This window comes from Lytechinus variegatus, chromosome 14 (assembly GCF_018143015.1).
Source record: "Lytechinus variegatus isolate NC3 chromosome 14, Lvar_3.0, whole genome shotgun sequence".
NCBI classification, from domain to species: Eukaryota; Metazoa; Echinodermata; class Echinoidea; order Temnopleuroida; family Toxopneustidae; genus Lytechinus; species Lytechinus variegatus.
In genome coordinates this window covers 8,576,527-8,599,475 of record NC_054753.1, presented here as the reverse complement: position 1 = coordinate 8,599,475, position 22,949 = coordinate 8,576,527, and the positions used below count along the sequence as shown (strand labels likewise).

Below are 22,949 nucleotides of genomic sequence, written 5' to 3'. Positions count from 1 at the left end.
AAAAGGTTGTCACTCCTCCAACCTTTCAAATGTTGATTTAACATTCGATTTTATAGACTTTTTAGATTTTTAGAATTTTTAGACTTTTTATTTATTTATAAATAAGTTGATAACAATAACACGTAATATTATTGCAATATCATATTGGAAAAAAACGCAACTGGGCTTAGTCTATCATTGGCAACTAAACAACCTGAGATTAAACCGTTCATCCAAGATAAGGGATAATTACCCAAAGAACATTTTGAATAGTCCCTTAAATCTATAGATCACACATTCGCCATATATGAGGTCCACGATTCGGCCTAATTTTTTTATAAAGGCCTATTACAGAAACAAAACTGTTAATACAATGTGGTATATCACCAATCGATTGTAAACACACATGATTGAAATGATATTACATATCTGCCAACTCTTACTCTCTAAATCCCTTAGATTGAAATAGATTGCGATCAGGGACCAATCTGCCTGCGTGGTTTAGGGGATGCCCTTCGGTGGTCGAAGTTTGATTGAAATTTTCAATCTAATAGATTTAGAATACAATCTTAATCGATTGAAACTTTGGATAAAACTTTCGATCCGTTCCTGACCACAATTTATTAGATTGACTTTCAATCTACGGAATTTGGAGAGAATAAAGTGTATTTCAGAGATGATGGAGGAAGCAGCAACAGCCATAACGACGATGACGACGACGTCGAAAAAAAACTGCAGGTGAACGTTTCATCAATATCTACCGTCCGACAAGTTGTCAGATCTGACGAATTTCCTAGTTTTTGATTGGCTGAGAACAACAAGTGTCCGACTGTTACTATGGTAATTGACCGATTATGACAACTTGTCGGCGCTGATATCTTTCCTAAAAAAAAGAATGGTTTCCAACTTTGTTTCTTGTTCATCATTATATCGTTACCATGGTTACTGCCATAAGAAGCGTGTGTCACCGAGTAAATTACTCAAATCTCGGTTCCATTCCGAGTAGAATTCTTGAAGGATTGTCCGTGTCTCGCTAAACATTCCTCCGATTTTACTTGCTTTACGAGTGTTTGCATTTTTCATTCGAGTCTGGCAGATATCTGAGATTTGAACCTTCGTCAAAATTTCTGCGAATAGATAAAAAAGACATGAACCTCCAAGTGTAACTTAAACAATTAACAATTTGAATATATGACTTGATTAACTTTCAACGAAATTCTTACCATGCTTATATAGGACCGTAAACCCGTACAAGTTTTTTTTTTTTTGGGGGGGGAGGGGGGGGGGATCTTTGTCAATATTTGGGCTTCCGTTGACATTTTTTCAACAAAAATTGAAAAAGCACTGAGATAGAGATAGAGAGAGGTATATATAGAGAGAAATTGAGGTGTATAAAATATAAAATGAATATAGTTTTTAAACTTTACTTTATTCGATTTCTTATCCAGGAATCCTAACAAAATAAAAAAAAATAATAAACGTTGGTTAAAGTAATTAGACAGTCAAATATCGACACTCGACAGTATAAGTACAGTGTGTGGAATTGAAATATTAGCATTCACATTTATAGATCACTTACTTAGATTTAAAAATGCATATAGTCTTGGTAAAATCTCCTCACAGTCAGAATGCCAGTCTTCAAGTCTGAGAATAAATATCTGATCTCGTGGAAATACTTTCAACCAGTCTCGGATATAAATAGAATACAGACCAATATTGATGCGCTGTTTGAATGGTGAGAAAAATAACAGCATTAAATAGGTTAATCTCCCGCGCACATTTTTTTTTTTTGGGGGGGGGTAGAAGTGCTGAATTCATTTCGTACATTAGACTAAAAACGGTTTGCTTTCAAATGATTTACAACTGCGGATGGAAATTTCCATATCAATTTCCAGGCAAAAAATATCAAAAAGAGCCGTAGACATTTATTACGCTAAATTGATCAGTCTTCTCTGAATGCGAAAGGGCACCGTCTACAAAGGGTCAATACACAAAAAAGGGACATTTCATTAGCTATATAAAAAAGGGCGGTTTTCATAGATATAAATTGGAATTGTGCGAGTGTTTGAAAATGGGGCAATATGCAGTGCCCAGTGTCCCCACTTCTCCCCCAGAAGCACTGCCCTTGCAGCAAGGAGATTGTTACGTCAAATTTTTTTTTTCATAGGGCCCCCGACCCAACCCCCCAATTAAATTACCAGTGGTAATATTATAATTTCATTCTCGATCTATCTTCCGTTTTCATCCTCTTTTTCTTATGTTGCTCACTAGTTGAAAAATCGAATGTAGTGGTCGCCCCCACACCCATTTGTCTTTACTTACTACTCCATTATGAATTGTGAGGGTGTATGCGCATGCGCGAGGAGTAAGTGCTTCAGTACATCTCCTAAATCTGGCTATGGTGTCGACCGTGGCATTATGAAATTTCTCTGGGTCCGGGCTGCCATCAAAATAAAGATGATCCGAGTATAGCCTACAAATGGACAAAAAACAAACAGGTTAAATCTAATAATTATTTTTTTTTTAAATTTCATCTCCCATTTCAATTGCCATATAGTAATCAATTGTGGACTTTCAAGGACAAGTCCATCCCAACTGAAAGTTGATTTGAATAAAAGGAGAAAAATACAACAAGCACTACACTGAAAATTTAATCGAAATCGGATGTAAATAAGACTGTTATGATATTTCAAAGTTTCGATTAATTTCACTGAACAGTTATATAGAAATCCTGGTCGGTATGCAATGAGGAGAATGATGACGTCATCCACTCACTATCTCTTTTGTATTTCATTATATGGAATATGAAAAATTCTATTTTTTCCTCGTCATGTGAAACAAAATTTTATTCCTCCCTGCACATGTGAAAGTACCATTATTTTAACAGCTTATGGATAAGTCAAGTAATTGGTCCTTATTGTCCAATCTGTAAAAATTGAAATATTGCAGAATTCAAACAATAAAAAAATGAAATAGTGTGTGAGGGACATCATCAACTTTCTCATTTGCATATCACTGAGTTGTGCATATTACTATTTTGTGACAATAAGCGAAACTTAAAAATGTCACAAATTTCTTATTTTACATCCGATTCTGATAAAAATTTTCTGGGGGTGGACTTAACCTTATTTTTATTTTATTAACCTTAATTTTATTTCATTTAGTATTTTTTTTTAATGTTATTCATTTTTTTAATGCTTTTTAGCCTTTATTCAGATAACATCACATTTATGCATACAATAATAATAAATAAAATATACAAAGTAAAGTGAAATAAATGTCGCAATATAAGAAATGAAATATACATTATGATAATTATTTTTTAACAAAGATTATCACAACCCATAATGCAAAGAAATCCATTATTTTCACATGTATTTTCTGTATCATAATGTGGTATTGTATACTAAAAAAAAACAAACATAAAGACTTTTTAAATTCTGAGCAAATAATAAAATTGATATATATACTTTGTTTAATAAAGATGTAAATAAGCTGTCCCATGATTAAAAAAAGAAAAAAAGTCTATCTCTGTATTTTATTATACAATACAAAAAAGAATAGGTCTCTACGTTTATACTTAAAAAGTATACAACAATCTGAATAAAGAAATTATATACATGTATTAAGCACACAAAAACATGCCCGCCTCCCCACTCACGTCTCCCTCTCTTGTTCCCTTTCCTTTTCTTTTCTCTGCCCTTTCCTTTGTATTGTTTATTGTATTGTATTTTTGTCTACAGGCGTATCCCGCCACAAGCCTCAGTGTTTATAGGGTATACGCCTTCTTCCATAAACCCACCTACGTACATATTTATATTTTTTTTATAACAAATTGATTTATGTATAAATTTATGTTTACGAAAAATGTAATGACATGGAAGTAAATAAATGTTTTATTTGAATTGAATTGAACCTTTAAAAGTGAAGACAAAAAACAAAATGTTATCAACCCCAAAATTTTAGGGGGGACGCAGGAAAAAAAATGACAAGCAAAAAAAAAAAAAAGTTAGCAACACAAAATTAGGGGGGGATCGTCCCCCACCTTAAATTTAGGGGGGCACGTCCTCCCCCCGCTTCCGCCGCCTAAGTGAACGGGCGGGAGAGTCAGTCGCCCGTCTCTGCAGAGCAATGTAGAATGCGACATTCAACATGATGCAGACAGAACAGGTCCCGTTTTAGTGTTCATGTTAGAATCTGAGGAATTGCCAAGAGGGCAGGGGAATTCAATTTTTCTTATCAATTTATCTATTATTATTATTATTACTTTTGGGTGGGTGACGAGGAAGAAAATGGAAACAGAATATACTAACAAAAAAAAAATAGATGTATGGGTGGTGTAACTCTATGTCATCCCTGTAATTTACTTGACAAAAAATGACGTCACCTATATTATGTTGTCTTGCCCACCCCAGAAAAAATACCATGGCACCGCGCCTCTGCAGAATATCAACACCATCACTCGGGGGGGGGGGGGTGGAAATCTAAGCTACAACTTTTCATTAGTAAATTTGCTGGCTATAGAAAATCATGAATATAAATTCACATTATTCGCAATATTGAGGACCGACGGCTATGAGTCTTTTCCTAGGGACGTGGTAATTAATAGCGCAACCGCTCTGCCAAACCCCTTCAATTTGAAGACTGCCACCATTACCAATTTTCAACAACCATAATTTTACACGCTTGGTAGTACCAGAAGAACTACCAACGAGGGCGTAGGCTGGGGTACACGTGTACCTCCTCCCGCTAAGGCAGAGGAGTTCCGACACTGGCAAGCAAAACGAAATTTATACCTCTTCTTAAAGGACAAGTCCACCCCAACAAAAACTTGATTTGAATAAAAAGAGAAAAATTCAACAAACATAACACTGAAAATTTCATCAAAATCGGATGTAAAATAAGAAAGTTATGGCATTTTAAAATTTCGCTTATTTTCAACAAAATAGTTATATGAACGAGCCAGTTACATCCAAATGAGAGAGTTGATGACATCACTCACTCACTATTTCTTTTGTATTTTATTACATGAAATATGAAATATTTTTATTTTCTCGTCATTGTCATGTGAAATGAGGTTTCATTCCTCCCTTACACGTGGAATTCCATTATTTTAACATTTTGTGCTTCAGGCAAGGAGGTCCTAATCATCAAATTCGTCAAAATTGAAATATTGTATAATTCAAACAATAAAAAAACAAAAGAAATAGTGAGTGAGTGACATCATCAACTCTCTCATTTGGATGTAACTGGCTCGTTCATATAACTATCTTGTTGAAAATATGCGAAACTTTGAAATGTCATAACTTTCTTATTTTACATCCGATTTTGATGAAATTTCCAGCATTGTGCTTGTCTGATTTTTCTCTATTGATTCAAATCAACATTTTTCTGAGGTTGACTTGACCTTTAATTCTGCTTTCAACAGCTGATTTTACAAACTCTTTAGTTCCACCTTCCCAGGATGTGCACCTCCCCATATATGCTCAAACCAGCCTATACGCCCTTGACCAAAATGACAAACTGTAAATGATAAAAAAGGAGTGTTTGTTTGTTTGTTTTTACCTGGAGACGGGATCCCTCAGTATTACAAATAATTTTGCATTCGGTTGAGCAGCACGTAAAATGTCCGCTGTGCCATATTTAGGACCTTCCTTTACCACTGAAAACATTTGCATCCAGTGATTGTTATCCCATAAGGTAGATGCAGAACCATCACCTGCAGTAGGTAAAGGAAACATGCTAAGATGATGCACGGTTTGTCTGGTTTTCTTTCCCCTTTCCTTCGAAGCCTTTATCAATTTCAAGCTCTAAGCTTAAGATGGAGGTCTCCCACATTTCAAAATGTATTAGGTCGATATATATTCTGCTATTTGTTTTAATAATAATAATAAAAGAAATCCGTCAGGTATAAATATATTTCAATTAGATTGTTAGAATGTAGGTATGCATATGCTATTCATTGTGTCATTGCTTATTGTTATGTTATGCTGAGAAAAAAAATGATTACTATTGTATATACACTCTAAAAAAATGAAGAGCTAATTTAGCGTTTATAGTGACTGCACTTCAAAGTGCTGATTTTTCTGGTTGAAATTTGAACTAGACAAATCAGCACTTCGAAGTGCAGTCACTATACACGCTCTTTAAGAGCTAAATTAGCTCTTCGTTTTTTAGAATGTACGTTTGTTATTGGAATGTGAAAATAAATAAATCAAATCAAATCAAACCTCAAGTACATGGAAATCCATCAACGTCATAATTTGTTATTTAGGAAATTTGCACAATGTCATTTGAAAACAAATAGAAGCATAATGAATTGCCAAGAAAACAGTGACTGTATAGGAATATACATTATCTAGAAAATATTTTGAACAAACGTGTATTTTTAGATGTTGACGTTGCTGGCTTTCCATAGTTGTAGTTGATTGGATCAACCGTAACTCTTTGTAAGACGGGGTCCTGATGTATCTTTATATCTACACTCCTTAAAAAATGATTGGTAAAAAGGAAACAATATGTTGGCGAATTTGTGTCTTACCATGGTCCTACTGAAAAAAATGGTATAAAAAATCAACCAAATTGTTGGTTAGAACCTACCCCGAGAGCGATCCATAGAAGGACAGTTACCATAGTAACAGTGCCTCTCAGCCAATCAAAATCAAGGAAAATTGTCAGATCTGACAACCTGTCAGCCAAAGAAATGTTGATGATATGCTCCCCAGATATTTGGTTGATATTGATCATTAGTTTGATCAATCGGACACATACACGACTATTTAACATGTTCAACAACACTATTTTGACCAATCATTAATTCTAAAAGAAAAAGATTGTGTGAAGGTTTACCCCCAAATGGGTAAAAATTGAACATGCAAGTTTTGGGGTTGAAAGACAAATGTCCTCCAAAAATTTCCAGGCAGAATTCCACGTTTTGTGGATAAATTTAAGGGTATAAAATTCACATAGTACTTGGTTTCGTTTTACCCCTAAATATGAATTTATTTAAGATCGAATACGAGTACAAATTTACTTTGTAAAAACAATCAGCCTATAGTGTACACATCAGAAGTCTATGATAGGCCTCCCTCGTCGTGGTTGTGTAAATATGAATGGGTTCATGGTATTTTAAAGGTATTGTTTAACTTTGTGAACAGCCGATTTAAAAAAATTCTCAAACCAAGATGAAACATGTGTGCAAGTGCCTGTATTAGAACTAATAAACCCTGAAAACAACCATTATTGAGAATGAAAAGCTAAAACTACAAGGCAAACCCCGATTTTGTAAAAACGCGTCTTATAGATGCCTAAATAGTACACACAAGTGTATGGGATGAAATTAAGATGGTGTTTCCGGTCACTTTATATTTCAATTTTTGAAGCACTTAATAGGCCTAATTATTTTCGAACGCAATTTTTTCTGGGCTTCATTTTTGTAACATATCACAGACACGGGTGACAAGTGTAACCTTCTAGCTCAGATTTTTTAAAAGTCAAACCAATGATAACCAATCACTTTAATAATAATAATTAATAACGTCATATTTTACCCAGGGTAGCCACTTCAGTTCTGAAAACTGTTCTACCAGCATGACCAGCGGGCCCTGATTAAAGGAATAGTCCAGGCTGGAGATATTTATATCTCAATGAATAAAGTAAAATTCACAAAGCAAAATGCTAAAAATTCGATCAAAATCGGATAACAAATAATAAAGTTATTGAATTATAAAGATTTGCATTATTCCGGTAAAACAGTTCTAGGCAATTATCATTCATTAGGTGGGCTGATGATGTCATATCCCCATTTGTTCTTTTTTATTTTATTATATGAAATTAGGTTTATTTAGAAAGTTTCTACCAAGAACAAAACAATTGGATTGACAATTGATTCAGTGCATTAGCTATTTATTGCCGCAACTTATTTCATGATAATGGAGACACATCATTTACACATGTTTGACAAAATCAAACATTTATTATTTCATGTAATAACATAAGAAAAAAACAAGTGGGGATGTGACATCATCAGCCCACCTAATGAATATTCATGACGATGTGCATATAACTGTGTTTACAAAACATTGATAAACTTTAAAATTCAATAACTTCGTTATCCGATTTTGACGAAATTTTCAGCATGTTGCTCCGGGAATTTTACTCTACTTATTAGACAGCAAAAATTTTCAGCCCGGACCATCCCTTTAATACGATGTTACTATTAACCCGGCTTGTGGTGTTGATGACATTGAAACTATATGTATATTAAATCTAAATGAAATAAATGCAATCAATGTCATAATTTCCAAAATCATAAAAATTACAATTACCAGACATAAAATTATAAATGCAGTATGAAACCCATTACGATAACATAGTACATAAGGTAAGGGGGGGGGGGCAAATGATACCAAACATTGAGGGTTTAAAGTCCACAACATGCACACATAAATGAACTGTGTGTATATGAAAAAAAATTATCTTAATCTATCTTAATATATCGAACAAAAATTTAAATCATGGCAAATTTTTGATACAAAATTACCAAATCTAACGAAAAAAAATCGAATCTACATCGACTGAATATCAAATCGTATTTATTTCTTACATCTTTCAAAACGATTTTTTTCCCCACTTTTCACTTGGAGTTGAAAATTTGAATCGAAACACACATGCATTTCATACGTACCCGCAATGTGCGTAAGTTTATTCGAAGAGTCCTGATTAAACGAACTGACCAAACTTGCAGAACGTTTCTGAAGATATGCATCAAATGATACCCCTATTGAAAGATAATAAAAAAAACATTAGAGCATGGAAGATGGAACAATGATAGACGAATAGAGGGGGGGGGGGGAGGAGAGCTGAAAGACAAGGGTGATAGGAGGGGGGTTGGAGGTAGAGATAAAAAAAGGGGTTAAATAAATGACATGAATGAGGGAGAGATATTGAAGAATGGGAAGAGGAGGACGAGAGAGATGACATACGGTACAGATAATAATATAAGGAGAAAGTAGTGGGATACAGGGAAAGATATACCGGTATCAGATAATGGCCAGAGTAAGAGAGATGGGGGAAGATCAGTTGTGCACGTACTAAAAAAACAAAGAGGGGCCAAACATAGCGTAAGTGTATAGAGCAATTTTTCTATTAAAGAAGGAAAGAAAAAAAAAGAGAACGAAGTGAGTGAAAAATTCGTCCCCTCTTCAAACGTAAAGCTATGTTTGATAGATTTTGAGAGTATATATAAACAAACAATACATTTCCCTTTTTTTCAATTTCTCAATTTTTTATTGGTTGAACTTCGTTTTGTTTTTATATCATTTACATTTATTTGGGTTTTTTCGGGGGGGGGGGGGGAGCTGTCCCCACCCCCTATATACGTACCAGTGCATGTTAGGTAGTTTTTCTATAAACAAAGTGGTTACCGTCCAATCGACGCCGGGACCACCAGTGTGGTTCCTTGCCCAAGTCCCGGACCACGTGTGGGTGTGCAACAATCTTGTCCCAAAGATCAGTGGTGCCACATTTCGCTACTCCTAGAATGTAGAAGTACGGCAGACACCGAAGACGTCCAATACCAGGTGTGTTCTTCTTAGCCATCCAGCAAGAGCTTTTGTAACCAGGGAGATACTCGTCCGGGAGCTCGTCAAAAACCTGTGAGTTACAAGATAACGAATCAGTTTGCGGGGGGAATCTAGAGAGTTGCGAGCAAGCGGAAATATTGGCCTTTTTTAAGTGAAAATCTACTTTAAAATTGAAGATTATAATTCCGGTATGTCAAAATTCGATATTGACATAATCATTCAACCAATAATATCATATTTTAAACTGGTCCCTTTCCTTTTCTACCCTCAAGCCTCTTGCAGTATGCCAGTGCATCCGGCCGGACTGCGGTTGTTTAAAGACATTTCGTTTTTTTTTCAGCTGTTCAGAGAGAATGATTATTATATTGAAAACGAACATGAACAATATAGAAAGTTGATGGCTTGCTGTGGGAGTTTCATCATGAATATTCAGTTTCTTTGTCCGTGCCATGGTGAACTACGAATGCAAATCAGAATGAAATCAGTTGAAGTATTTGTTCATAATCTTAACTGTGCCATGGACCCGGGGAATAGTCGCTGACTTATTTTCTCATTATTGTCCTGTGAAACAAAGTTTCATTCTTCCCTGAACATGTGGCATTACCCTTGCTATCATATTTTATGGTTCAGTTAAGTTGGTCCTTGATGCCAAATTGGTAATTAAAACAATAAAAAACAAAAGAAATATTGAGTGATGGACATCATCGACTCTCTCATTTGCATATCACTGTGTTGTGCATTTAACTGTTTTTTGAAAAATAAGCGAAACTTTAAAATGCCATAACTTTCTTATTTTACATCCGATTTTGATGATTTTCAGCATTATGCATGAGGGGACTGATCACATCACTCACTATTTCTTTTGTATTATATTATATGAAATATGAAATATTCTTATTTTTCTCATTATTGTCATGTGAAACAAAGTTTTATTCTTCCCTGAACATGTGGCATTACCATTACTATAATATTTTATTTTCAGCATTACGCTTGTCTGATATTTCTCTATTTATTCGAATCAACATTTTTCTGTGGTGGACTTGACCTTTAATGGGAGCAAAGAAAAGGTGTATTTAAATTGTGAATAATATATAGTTTTGGGTTATAAACAGCGGTGCTGACACACACCAGAAAATTAACATATTTGAAGTGTTCAAGTTCAGAGACTTCTGCCATGGATAGCAGAATGAGACTATAGGCGCCGCTTTTCCGACGGCGGCGGCGGCGTCAGCACCAAATCTTAACCTAAGGTTAAGTTTTTGAAATGGCAGCATAACATAGAAAGTATATGGACCTAGCTCATGAAACCTGGCCATAGGGTTAATCAAGTAATACTAAACATTCTGCTTGAGTTTCAGGTCACATGATCAAGTTCAAAGGTCATTTAGGGTAAATGAACTTTGGCCTAATTGGGGGTATCTGTTGAATTACCATTATAACTTTGAAAGTTTAAAGGCGGCCGAGGCAGTCCGTCGTGCGATGTGCCCGAGTGATTGCGTGGTTTTCAGTCGGAGCAAAATAGTAAAACAAGTGGAGCGCCTCTGGCAGTCTCACCGGCATCACGCGATTAAATATAGCACCAGTGCTGACTTTGAAAACTACTATATAATAATCATTCACAAAAAACACAATTCATATAATGATACAATACTATGTTCATTGACAATAAATGACCTTCAATTAGACATTTGACCTTGATCATGCGAGACTTGTCAGTGATACCCCTATATCCACATTTTATAAACTTTGAAAGCTATGACAGCATTCTAATAATTACTTCCAAAATGGCCAAAGTTCATTGACCTTAAGTGACCTTTGACTTTGGTCATGTGACTTGAAACTCGCATGATATGTTCAGTGACACTTGATTACTCTTATGTCCAAGTTTTATGAACTAGATCCATACACTATACGGAGTTATGATGGTTACTCAACAATTACCCCCAACATGACCAAAGTTCATTTACCTTTGACCTAGTTGGTCATGTGACCTGAAACTCGCACAGGATGTTCAGTGATATACTTGATGACTCTTATGTCCAAGTTTTATGAACTAGACCAATACACTTACAGAGTTATGGTGGTTATTCAACAAATACCCCCAACATGGCCGAATTCATTGACCCTAAATGGCCTTTGACCCTATGGTCATGTGACCTGAAACCCCACAGGACGCTCAGTGATACTTGATTACTCTTATGTCCAAGTTTTATGAATCAGATCCATAAATTTTCGAAGTTATGATGGTAATTCAACAAATACCCCCAACTTAGCCACAGTTCATTGACCTTAAATGACCTTTGACTTGTCATATGACGTGATACTCAGACAGGATGTTTAGTAATACTCGATTACCCTTATGGCAAAGTTTCATGAACTAGGTCCATTTCCTTTCGAAGTTAAGACGAAATTTCAAAAACTGAATCTTAGGTAAGATTTTGATGTTGAGTTCCCCAACATGGTCTAAGTTCATTGACCCTAAATAACCTTTGACCTTGGTCATGTGACCTGAAACAGTACTGATTAACCTTATGCCCAAGTCTCATAAACTAGGTCTACAAGATTTGATGTTGATGCCGCCGCCGCCGCCGTCGGAAAAGCGGCGCCTTTAGTGTCACTCTGAGCTGCAGGTGAGACAAAAATTATTCTTCTCTGACGTCACGAACTATTTTGATCTCTGATGAATTTCATTTTCTGGTGAAATTATGATTAGTCACGTGAAGGGCTCTGGACCAATCAAATAGCAACAGACTTTCCGTAAGGGATACAGATTTATATAACAATTTTGTTACGTAATTACAATAGAGTAGACAATGGATTATTAAGTGTTAAATATTAACCTTCCCATACGGACCGATGTCTCAACTTCAGATGCTTCCATTAGCCATCCATTCTCCGTTCGATTCCCAAGACTCTGATCAAACGGGCACACGACCTCAGCGACTAACAACACCTACCCCAGGAACTACAACACATCAAGAGGACCCTCACCACTGTTAATGGCTACCCTGCTGAACAGATCAAAACACGTTTTACCACTCGCCAGGATACTGACCAACCCTCCAATACTCAACCTACAAGCAGAGTCGTCCTACCCTACCTTGGAAGAGCATCTCGCAAGCTACAACGAATTCTTAAGACAGTCAACATCCAAACCAAATACAGGTCTTCACACAAACTGCATTCTACTCTCCACACCCATACGGGTCGTGTGGTCCAGTGGTTAGAGCATTAGACTCATAATCGCAAAGTTGTGAGTTCGAATCCCAACTCTGCCATTGTCTCCACTTTGATAAAAAGGCCCAAGAGTGATATCTGTCGTCTATTACGTCAGCCACTATGACTGATTAACCTAGACGTAAAATGTTTCCAAGGTAATTGGTTATATACCAGCTTGGCGTTTACCAGCAAAAATGCTGTCTTGCTGAGTTTCTACGGGAGTTACCACCAACAGAAACAGAAACAAGTACAAACATGGGCGGAAATCCCAGGGGGGACGTGTCCCCCTACTCAAAATAGTAGGGGGACACAATATCAAATGTCCCCCTATTTTTGGTCTCTGATGATGGTAAGAAATATATGACTGAAAATAGAAATAAAACATGTATTTTGGGACGAGATCAGATGACGAGATGACCTTTTATTTCGCTTGTCAAATTTATTTTCGTCGAAATGACCTTGAATTTGGGGGTGATGACCTATTTTTTCTTTTTTTTTTGCTTGTCAAATTTTCCAGACCCTTGTCCCCCCTACCTTTTGGGAAAGATTTCCGCCCCTGAGTTCAAGAATTCCCAACACAAGCTACCAGGTGTCTACAAAATCCCTTGTGAATGCGGGAAGGTCTGCATTGGGGAAACTGGCAGAGACTTCACTACTCGTCTGAAAGAACACAAAATCTCGCCAGAGACTACACGACGGGGAGAAGTCTTCTATTGTTCAACATGCTCAACAACACAAACATGAAATTCAGTGGAAAGACAGCCAGCTATATTAACTACCATCAAGAATTGGCACACAAGCAGAGTGAGAGAGGCTATTGAAATAATCCAACATAACAGTCCCTCAAGATAGTAGCTTAATCCTGAACAACATTTGGCTACCACTTCTGACCCAACCTTCAAACCAGCCCTAAGTTCCTAACAAGTTTCTGAATTCACCATCAAACCAACCATTAGCAACCGACCAATCAACTTCTTCCATGAGCATCAACCAATCAGCACTACCTATAAGCCATCAACCAGTCAGCATCAAACAATTAACCATCAACCAATCAACATCGACCAATTAACTATCAACCAATCAGCAACGAGTAATTAATAATTAACCAATCAGCAATCAGCATCCACCAATTAGCAACCAACCAATCGGCATTCACCTCAGATAGTATAAGTACTCAACATTTGGCTCACAATGGGCGTTGTGGCGTGCGCTTGTAATCCAAGCTGTGGGGAAGTTACAAATTGATGCAGAGGGTCGAGGTTCGAGCCCTGGTCACGTCTTTCGGATGGTGACGTTAAAGGTCGGTCCCAGACGTAAATAATCATATCTGATTGATACACGTCTGACAAAACTCAAATACACACTCACACACAGTGCAATTAAAAGCAAAACCGAATGACGAGAGCTGTACAGGGGAGGGTGGAATCCCTCTCGCTTAGCCTGGCAGAAATCATCGAATATCGATGGATAGCGCCACCTCCACACTAAACTCAACCAACCAATCAAGTCTTCACTCCCGACGAATAGCAAAGCTTACCTGCTCGATCGAAACGTCGAGAAAACTGTTCTGTTCAGTTCAGAACTATAACCAGAAAGATAAACAAACAGTCCTTTTCAGGACTATTAAACCTACATGGTGTAACGGTGAAACTCCCCATTCAGTCTTACTACCATGCAAACCTTCAAAGCTCACTTATTTGATTTTTTATTGCGTACTCCAAAGGTAAACCTTTATACCGTCTTTCATGTTTCTTATCTTTCTTGTTGTGATGAAAATAATTATGAAATTTTTAATTAAGTTATTGAAAAAAATGAATAGTATATAGTTACCTGTTTCGCCAAACGATAGAGATCGGGAGGCAATGTTGTCCCAGAAGTGGATAATGCTTGTTCATCTTTTTGAAGAGGAAAGATGTCATTGCTTGCAATATGTCGCACAGCAAACCCAGCTAAAAGTATATAGGAAATAATTTCAGATGATAATCTAAAGATAATTCTTTTAGATTACATGTATGTGAATTTTTTCACATGGGATGATGGAGCTATAAAATGTATATATAAACCATTTTTGTCAGAGGACACAGAGCATTAGCTCGTGCTAAAATATATGTGTCACAAATTAGGGAGCGTTTCGTCAACAAGAAAATTAATTCTTCTGACAAATTATCCTGCGTTGTCATTGGCAGAGAAGCATAGGTTTCCTTCTGTTACAATGGTAACTGCGAGTGCTGATAACTTTCATCAAGCGTTCCCTATAACGATACGATTACGAAATAGTTTTATTTGCCTGCTATAACCTGGTCCCCATAAGGGGATGTTTCACGAAAAGTTAAATGTGAGTTGCATTTTTAATGTAGACAGGACTATTCTTATTTTGTTTTACCAAACTATTATTGAGAGCGTTATATTATTTAGTTGTGTTGTCTGGTACGGGGATTGTCGAAAGATCTTAATACTTTCCCTGATTCTGATTGGCTGAGAGGTGCTGTTTCTATGGTAATTGGCGAATAAAACATGACTTGTCGGATAAAATCCTTTCATAAAACATTCCCCCTGTGACCCGGGTTCGATTCCCACTTGGTGCGCTAGGGGTAAGACATTCATCCTCATTACCAGGTCCCATGGAGAGGACATTAAGCCATCGGTCCTCTGGTTGCTTTCTTAGAAGCATTCATGCTTTCTTAGCAAGCAGGTGAACAAAAAAATCACCATTTACCAAATTTACCAAATCATTATAATGATGATGATGATGAAGATGATGATGATGATAATTATGGTGATGATGATGGTCATGGTGGAGTATTTGATGATGATTAAATCAAAGGAAAATGTTTTAATGTTTAACTGAAATACTAACTCAGAAAATTTACTTCAAATATTCTGATAAATAACATGGATTTAACGTTTGCCTTTATGGATTTGCAGATTGGTAGAAGAATATATTCTGAAGACGTTAAAACAATAAAAATATGGGGTCTATTATGCTCGTTTTAAACTACAGTGCGTATCCAAAAAAAAAGTTTACACTTTGAAAAAGCCCTGGGAATTAGAAAATATCCAACATGTGGGTATTTTTCACATATATTCTTTGGTTTGGGTCTCATCTATCAAATGAAAGTAAAAGTTTTAACAGAATGTTACACTTGAGTGAGCACTGTCCGTTTTTGTAAAGCTCGCAGAAATCTTTTTGCGCAGAAATTCTCGTTTTCACGCTGTGTCAAGGGTAAATGGCGAAATCAAACTTACCCTGCGAAGCATTTCTCATAAATTTCCCTTGCACTTATGGTCATTTGAAATAAAACAGATACATTCAACCATATTGTAACAATTTTGCCACCCGAATTAATATTTCAACACGTAATAAGCACAACCTTTACTCTTTCATGCCAGCTGGATCTGAGGACATAACTGAATCTGAACAAAAGCTTATTTCAGACATCTCCCGCATTTTTTCACTAATTTTGTATCATTTAAAGTGGCTTTAAATTTTAATTTTTCATTTATTACTTGTTTCTCCACACTTTTCCCAAGCTTGACAATGATTAACAAAACTTGAAAGTCAAGCCGCTAAGCCATTTCATGTTAATCATGTGTGGGGGAGTGGGGTGGGGCGCAATGCACTCTTAATCGAAGTGTTTTGTGCAAGGAAACAAGTTTAAAAAGGTGAAAGATATCCTCATATCAATTTTTCTAGCTAAATTCAACATGTTCTTTATGATTAAGGTCTACTTTTATTCGCATAACTATTTCAGAGTTCTGCGCAAATCATTTTCACTAACTTTTCAAAAGTAAGTGGTGCTCAAGCGGAAATATTTTTCGACAGTTGTACCGTTATTTGCTTAAATGGATCTGTGCCAATGTTAAAATGTGGAGAAAAAAATGTTCAGGATATTACAAATGTATAATTTAACAGGAATTTTACTAAGTGTATTTTTTTTATACGCACTGTAGTTCTTGTACTCTTAGTTCAACCCAACGAACTAAAAGGGCAGCAACACACGACAGTGTTGCTTTTAGGAAGGTCCACTTCGCTCAGCTTTTGTGACCATTTTCTCCCGGATCCCAGACCACTTTTTTGGGAAGATTTGTAGTTGATTTTTTTTCGTTTGTTCAATTTTGTGGATAATGAAACCTCCATGAAAATGTGTTGAAAAATATGTTTTTCTATATTTCTATTTGTAAAAAAATGTAAGACAAAAGGTAATCATGATTCTTGTAGTTTACAGAGCAATAAAAATACGTTGACTGATGACTTTGTGTTACCGTTCTTTTCCTTAATTTCGCTGCCCCTACCAAATCTACACAAACTAACGCCAGAGCTAAGACCGTGATGCTCTGGTCTGGCCGCGCCGAAACTTCCCCGGTCACCTCGGTATACGGTGCGCGTACTGCGCTGCGCGAATGATATGCTGGCCGCACTGCACTGGCAGGATAATCTCGACGCGGCTCGACGTAGCTAGATATGGACTTGAAAGATATAGACTTGGTCTGTCATTTATGTGGCACTATGGCGGATGAGCAACGATAAATAGGCCTATTCAAGGTTAGAATTTTAATTTTCGCGTACAGTGTAGATTGTAGTCTGAAAATCCAAAATAATTATGCTATATCCACAAATCTAACCCACATTTTGCAATCCATCAGGCAGGATCGAATACGGCCACTATACTAAACTAGCAAAGCCAAGTCCTAGTCTAACGTTAGGCCATTACGAAATATTGAGAATATGTTTGGTCACATGATGCTATTTAAGCCAATCAGTATACGTGTTTTAATTTATGTAGGATATAACAAACAATATAATCAATATTATTGTTACTATATCATTACTACTACTACTACTACTACTACTACTACTACTACTACTACTACTACTACTAAGGTTTTATACTACTCTACTACTACAACAACAACTACAACAGCTACTACTACTACTACTACTACTATACTAAATGGTAAGTATGATAGTTGAATAGGCTAATGATGATGACAATAATAATAATAATGATTGTGATGATATTAACATTAAATCGACCACAGAATAATATACATGTTTTACAAAATTTTCAAGGCTGATTAATATCATTGGCATCATATGAACAATTAATACTTACGTCTGTGGTTTTGGGCAAGAAATTCGGGAACGCCTTTGCTCAAAAACGTTTTCTGATCTTGAGGTATAAGGAGTACCACGCTTAATAGTAGCAAGGAGAAGAATATAACACTGGCGATCTTTGCCACGTTGCTTGCTACCAAAATCGCTCTGGGTAAGTACAATGGTAAAAAAAAAAAGAACAAACGTATAATGTTGAACTTGAGTAAATGGAATATTTTTTTATTAAATTCACATGAACAAAATAGCATTTATGACGAAACCCACTCTCTATTTCTTTTGTATTTTATTATGAAATATTGAATATCATAATTTTCTCCTCATTGTCAATTTCTCCTCATTGCTTTTATGTAAATGACATCATATTTCTTGGACTCAAATTAAGCTTTTACCTTATTTTATACTTAAATGATTATACTTAAATTAAGCTGTTACCTTGTAACTCGGCTGATTGTATTGTATTCTTCTCAATTGTTCATAATTCAATAGTTATGTATTATTGTTGCTGCTTTATTTTATGTCAATCAAATGTCAATGAGAAATATGAAAATAAATGAAATGAAATGAAGAGTGAAACAACGATTAAATCCTCCCTGAACATTTAAAATTAGCATATATGGTTCAGTCAAGTTGGCCCTTATTGTCAAATCTCTAAAAAATGAAAAATTGTACAATTCAAACAATAAAAAAAACAAAGGAAACCGTTAGTGAGGAAAATATCGTCTATATCATTTGCATGTCACTGAGTTATACATAATTAACACTGTTTTTGTAAAAAAAAGCGATATTTAAAATGTCATATCTTTCTTATTTTACATCCGATTTTGATGTAATTTCCAGTCTTATTCTTGCTTGATTTTTCTCTTTTTTGTTCAAATCAATTTCTTTCTGGGATGAACTTGACCTCTAAGATCCTGTGAGTTGGGCCTGAAAAGGGGAGATCAAGAATGATGTAAACCAAATAAAGGCTTTTTAGCAATTAAACTGCTTAATGTAAAGTTGAGAAGCACAATATAAGCTAAAACAACAACAAAACAACAACACACGAAGCAAGACTACACGCAGCAAGAAAGAAAAGAAAATAACTCAAACATGAAAGAAGCTATTCATCCTTTCAAAGAAATAAAAGCCCCCAAAAGCAGTGGCAGAAAATATTCATTACTTGAATAGTTGCCAGCCAAACCAAATAACAAGAAGAGAAGGATCATATATATATTCAGCTGTGACTATTGGGCGCAAATTGTATCATGAATTTAAATTGGTAGTCAGTTTATTTCCCTCTAACTAGAGGAGTATATAAGACAAGTATCTGCCCTGTCATTTTTAGTAGTTGTAGAATTTTAACAATTGATTTGAATAAGAATGATAACATTAAAGGTATTAATTTGACGAATACTGTAAATAATTCAGTTGAGATCAAGATAAGTCAATTCGCTGATGACACCAACGTATTTGTAGCAGATGAAATTTCTTTAAAAACTGTAAAGGAGAGTCCAAAAGGTTTTGCAAAATTGCTGGACCATCGTTAAATGTTTCGAAAAGCTCGGGTTTTAGCTTCAAAAGTTTTAATAGCAATCTTTTTCAAAAGATTGATTGGCAAAGTGTATTTATAAAGACGCTTGGGGTGTATTTCAGTAAAAATAAGTTTGATGCTTATGAAAAACTTGGAAAGAAAAAGTTACAAAAATTGAAAACCAAGTATTATTCTGGAAATACTGATATTTAACATTTTTTCGGAAAAGTTACTGTACTAAAATTTTTAATTCTTTCAAACATTACCTATTTAATGACTGTATTTCCCATGCTTGATCATATTAATAAAAAGTTGAACAAATTATATTTAAATTTATATGGAAAGGGCGTGATAAAATAAAAATAAAAACAATGATAGATAGAACTGAAAGAGGATGAATAATTATGCCTGATTTTATCTTACAATGTAACGCCCTAAAACAGTTTTGCTAAACAATCTATTTGAAAACAAGAATCACAATTTTCGGTGGAAGTTCCTTCCTGAACTACACCTCAATTACTTTGGACCGAATTCACTTGTTCTTAAAATGTCTTTTGAAAAAGAATGTCAAATGCCTGAAATGATACAACTTCCATTATTTTATCGTCAATATATAACTGCTTGGAAAATGTGCAATAACAAACCCTCTTTTGAGAATACAGGTGAAGATATTAGGCAACAGTTGTTTTGGTGTTATGAAAAACATTCTATAAGAATAAGTGTTTGTTTTGGAAGCATTGGGTATGCTCATGGTCAGACATTCTTTTCAATGGAGCTATATTGTTAGCAACGATGGACTATTGTATATACGGTGTATTTATATTGTATATACTGTGTATTCATCGATAAAGGTAATGTTTTGATACGAAAACAATATCAAATTCTATAGAATCACAGTTCACACTGAAATACACAATTATTAACAAAATGTATGAAAGAATATGAAAGCAATAAATGAAATTCCCAGAAACACGTCGAAAACCTTGACAGAATTCAACCTACTGCCGAAACCAATCAACTTATGATGCCTGCTGCATGTTATTAATGACAAATTATATAAAAAAAAGGAAAAATACACCTTTTGAACGTGAAAAGTGCCCTTTCTAAAATATAAAACCCTTTCTGAAAGAACGTAGTTTAGGTAAGAATATAAAAAATCTTTGGCTCGCGCTTCGTGCTCGCACCATTGTTTAGTAAGATATCAACCCTGTTCATGATGAGCAAGTTGCTTAGATAAATTTTCAGGTCGGAATATGAAAAAAAAGGCAAATATATATTAAACTCTGTGGCTTCGCGCTCGCGTTATTCTATTGATGGGATGTGTGTTATACTGTGCGTATAAAAAATTACACTTTGAAAAAGCCCTGGGAATATAAAAATATACAACATGTGGGTAATTTTTTTCACATATAATCAGTGGCGGACCGTGACCCGGAGGAGACATTTGATTGGAGGGACTTTGTATTGTTATAGTGAACAATGCTGTGCCCCTCCAATGCTTTTTCTCCTCTGGTTCATGATCCGCCACTGCATATAATCTCCGGTTTGAGTCTCATCTATCCAATGAAAATAAAAGTTTTGACAGAATGTTACACTTGAGTGAGCACTGTCCATTTTTGTAAAGCTCGCAGAAATCTGCGCAGAAATGCTCGTTTTCACGCTGTGTCAAGGGGAAAATGCGAAATCAAACCTGCGAAACATTTCTCATACATTTCCCATTGCACGTTTTGTCAATAAATGGATACATTCAAGCATTTTGTAACAATTTTACCACCCAAAATTGAAATTTCAACACTTAGTAAGCACAACCTTTACCCTTTTTGTGCCAGCTGGATCTGAGGACATAACTAAATCTGAACAAAAGTTTATATCAGACATCTCCAGCATTTTTTTCACTAAGTTTTTATCATTTAAAGTGGGTTTACATTTCATTTTTCACTTGTTTCTCCACACTTTTTCCAAGCTTGACAATGATTAACAAAATGAAAATAAAGCCTAAGCCATTTCATGTAAATCACAGCTCAGTGTAAAGCAAATATCGTCACGATGGCCTCGGTGTGTGGGGGGGTGCGTAATGCACTCTTCGAAGTGTTTTGGCAAGGAAACAAGTTAAAAAGGTTTATTAAAAGATATCTTCAAATCAATTTTACTAGCTCAATTCAACGTATTCTTCATGATTAAGTTCTAGTAACTTTTATTCGCATAACTATTTTAAAGTTATGCACAAATCATTTTCCACTAACTTTTCAAAAGTGGTGCTCACTCAAGCGGAAATATTTTTCGACAGTTACATCGTCATTTGCTTAAATGGATCTGTACCAATGTTAAAATATGGAAAAAAATCTTCAGGATATTACAAATGTATCATTTAAAGGTCAAGTCCACCTCAGAACATTGTTGATTTGAATCAATAGAGAAAAATCAGACAAGCACAATGCTGAAAATTTCATCAAAATCGGATGTAAAATAAGAAAGTTATGACATTTCAAAATTACGCTTATTTTTCACAAGATAGTTATATGAACGAGTTAGTTACATCCAAATGAGAGAGTCGAAAATGTCACTCACTCACTATGTTTTTTTTTTTATTGTTTGAATTATACAATATTTCAATTTTTACGAATTTGACGATTAGGACCTCCTTGCCCGAACCACATAATATTGAAATAATGGAATTCCACGTGTTCAGGGAGGAATGAAACTTCATTTCACATGACAATGACGAGAAAATAAAAATATTTCATATTTCATATAATAAAATACAAAAGAAATAGTGAGTGTGTGATGTCATCAGTTCCCTCATTTGCATACCGACCGAGATGTGCATATAACTGTTTTGTGAATTAAAGCGAAACTTTAAAATGTCATAACTTTCTTATTTTACATTCCATTTCGATGAAATTTTCAGCGTTATGCTTGTTGGATTTTTCTCTTTTTATTCAAATCAAGTTTTTGTTGGGGTAGACTTGTCCTTTAACAGGATATTTTCTAAGTGTAAACTTTTTTTTTAGGGCGCCCTTGACTTTCATTTGCAGTGGGAGAGTAATATTATTGCTCCAGATTTTGGTTATTTTTTTATACTTTTAATTTTCTCCAAGGACCTGATAATTTGACATTTTGGTAGCTTTCAGTGTGGACTTCCAGCACGGCGCCGTTTGACCAATTTATCTGCACCCGAGACTCTGAAAGTAAGTCGATTTGATTCTGTGTATACACTACTTTTGATTCTAGTATGAATTCGACCGCGCCCCACGGTAAGCCTATGCTTAGAATGCCGAATGAAAGTGAAATGTTGAAAGATATTTGGCTTAAAATGCCGGTGTTGGATAAACTGTCAGAAAAAATTGACAAACTTTGTGAAAGAGTGGATAGAGTAGAAGCGAAGGTTTCTGATTTAGAAAGTCACAATACAGATTTAGACGCCGCTTTGAGCCATATGGAAATGGAAATTGAAGAAATTAAAAGTAGGCTGGATTCGAAAGCCGGAGCTTCCGACATTTCAAAAATGAAGCTGCAAATTACCGACTTAGTGAACAGGAAC

General features: G+C 35.4%; 1 protein-coding gene across 1 annotated transcript; it reads right to left on the bottom strand.

Annotated features, from left to right (window-relative positions):
* Positions 1–882: 882 nt before the first annotated feature.
* On the bottom strand, positions 883–15,405 carry LOC121427920 (carbohydrate sulfotransferase 15-like). Its single transcript, XM_041624497.1, has 8 exons — positions 15,360–15,405; positions 14,613–14,731; positions 9,405–9,633; positions 8,666–8,758; positions 5,545–5,698; positions 2,302–2,452; positions 1,559–1,703; positions 883–1,106 (listed from the first exon to the last, which is right to left on the bottom strand). The coding sequence occupies exons 1-8, from the start codon at positions 15,403–15,405 to the stop codon at positions 922–924; spliced, it is 1,122 nt and encodes a 373-aa protein (XP_041480431.1). The 3' UTR covers positions 883–921.
* Between the last annotated feature and the right edge of the window lie 7,544 nt (positions 15,406–22,949).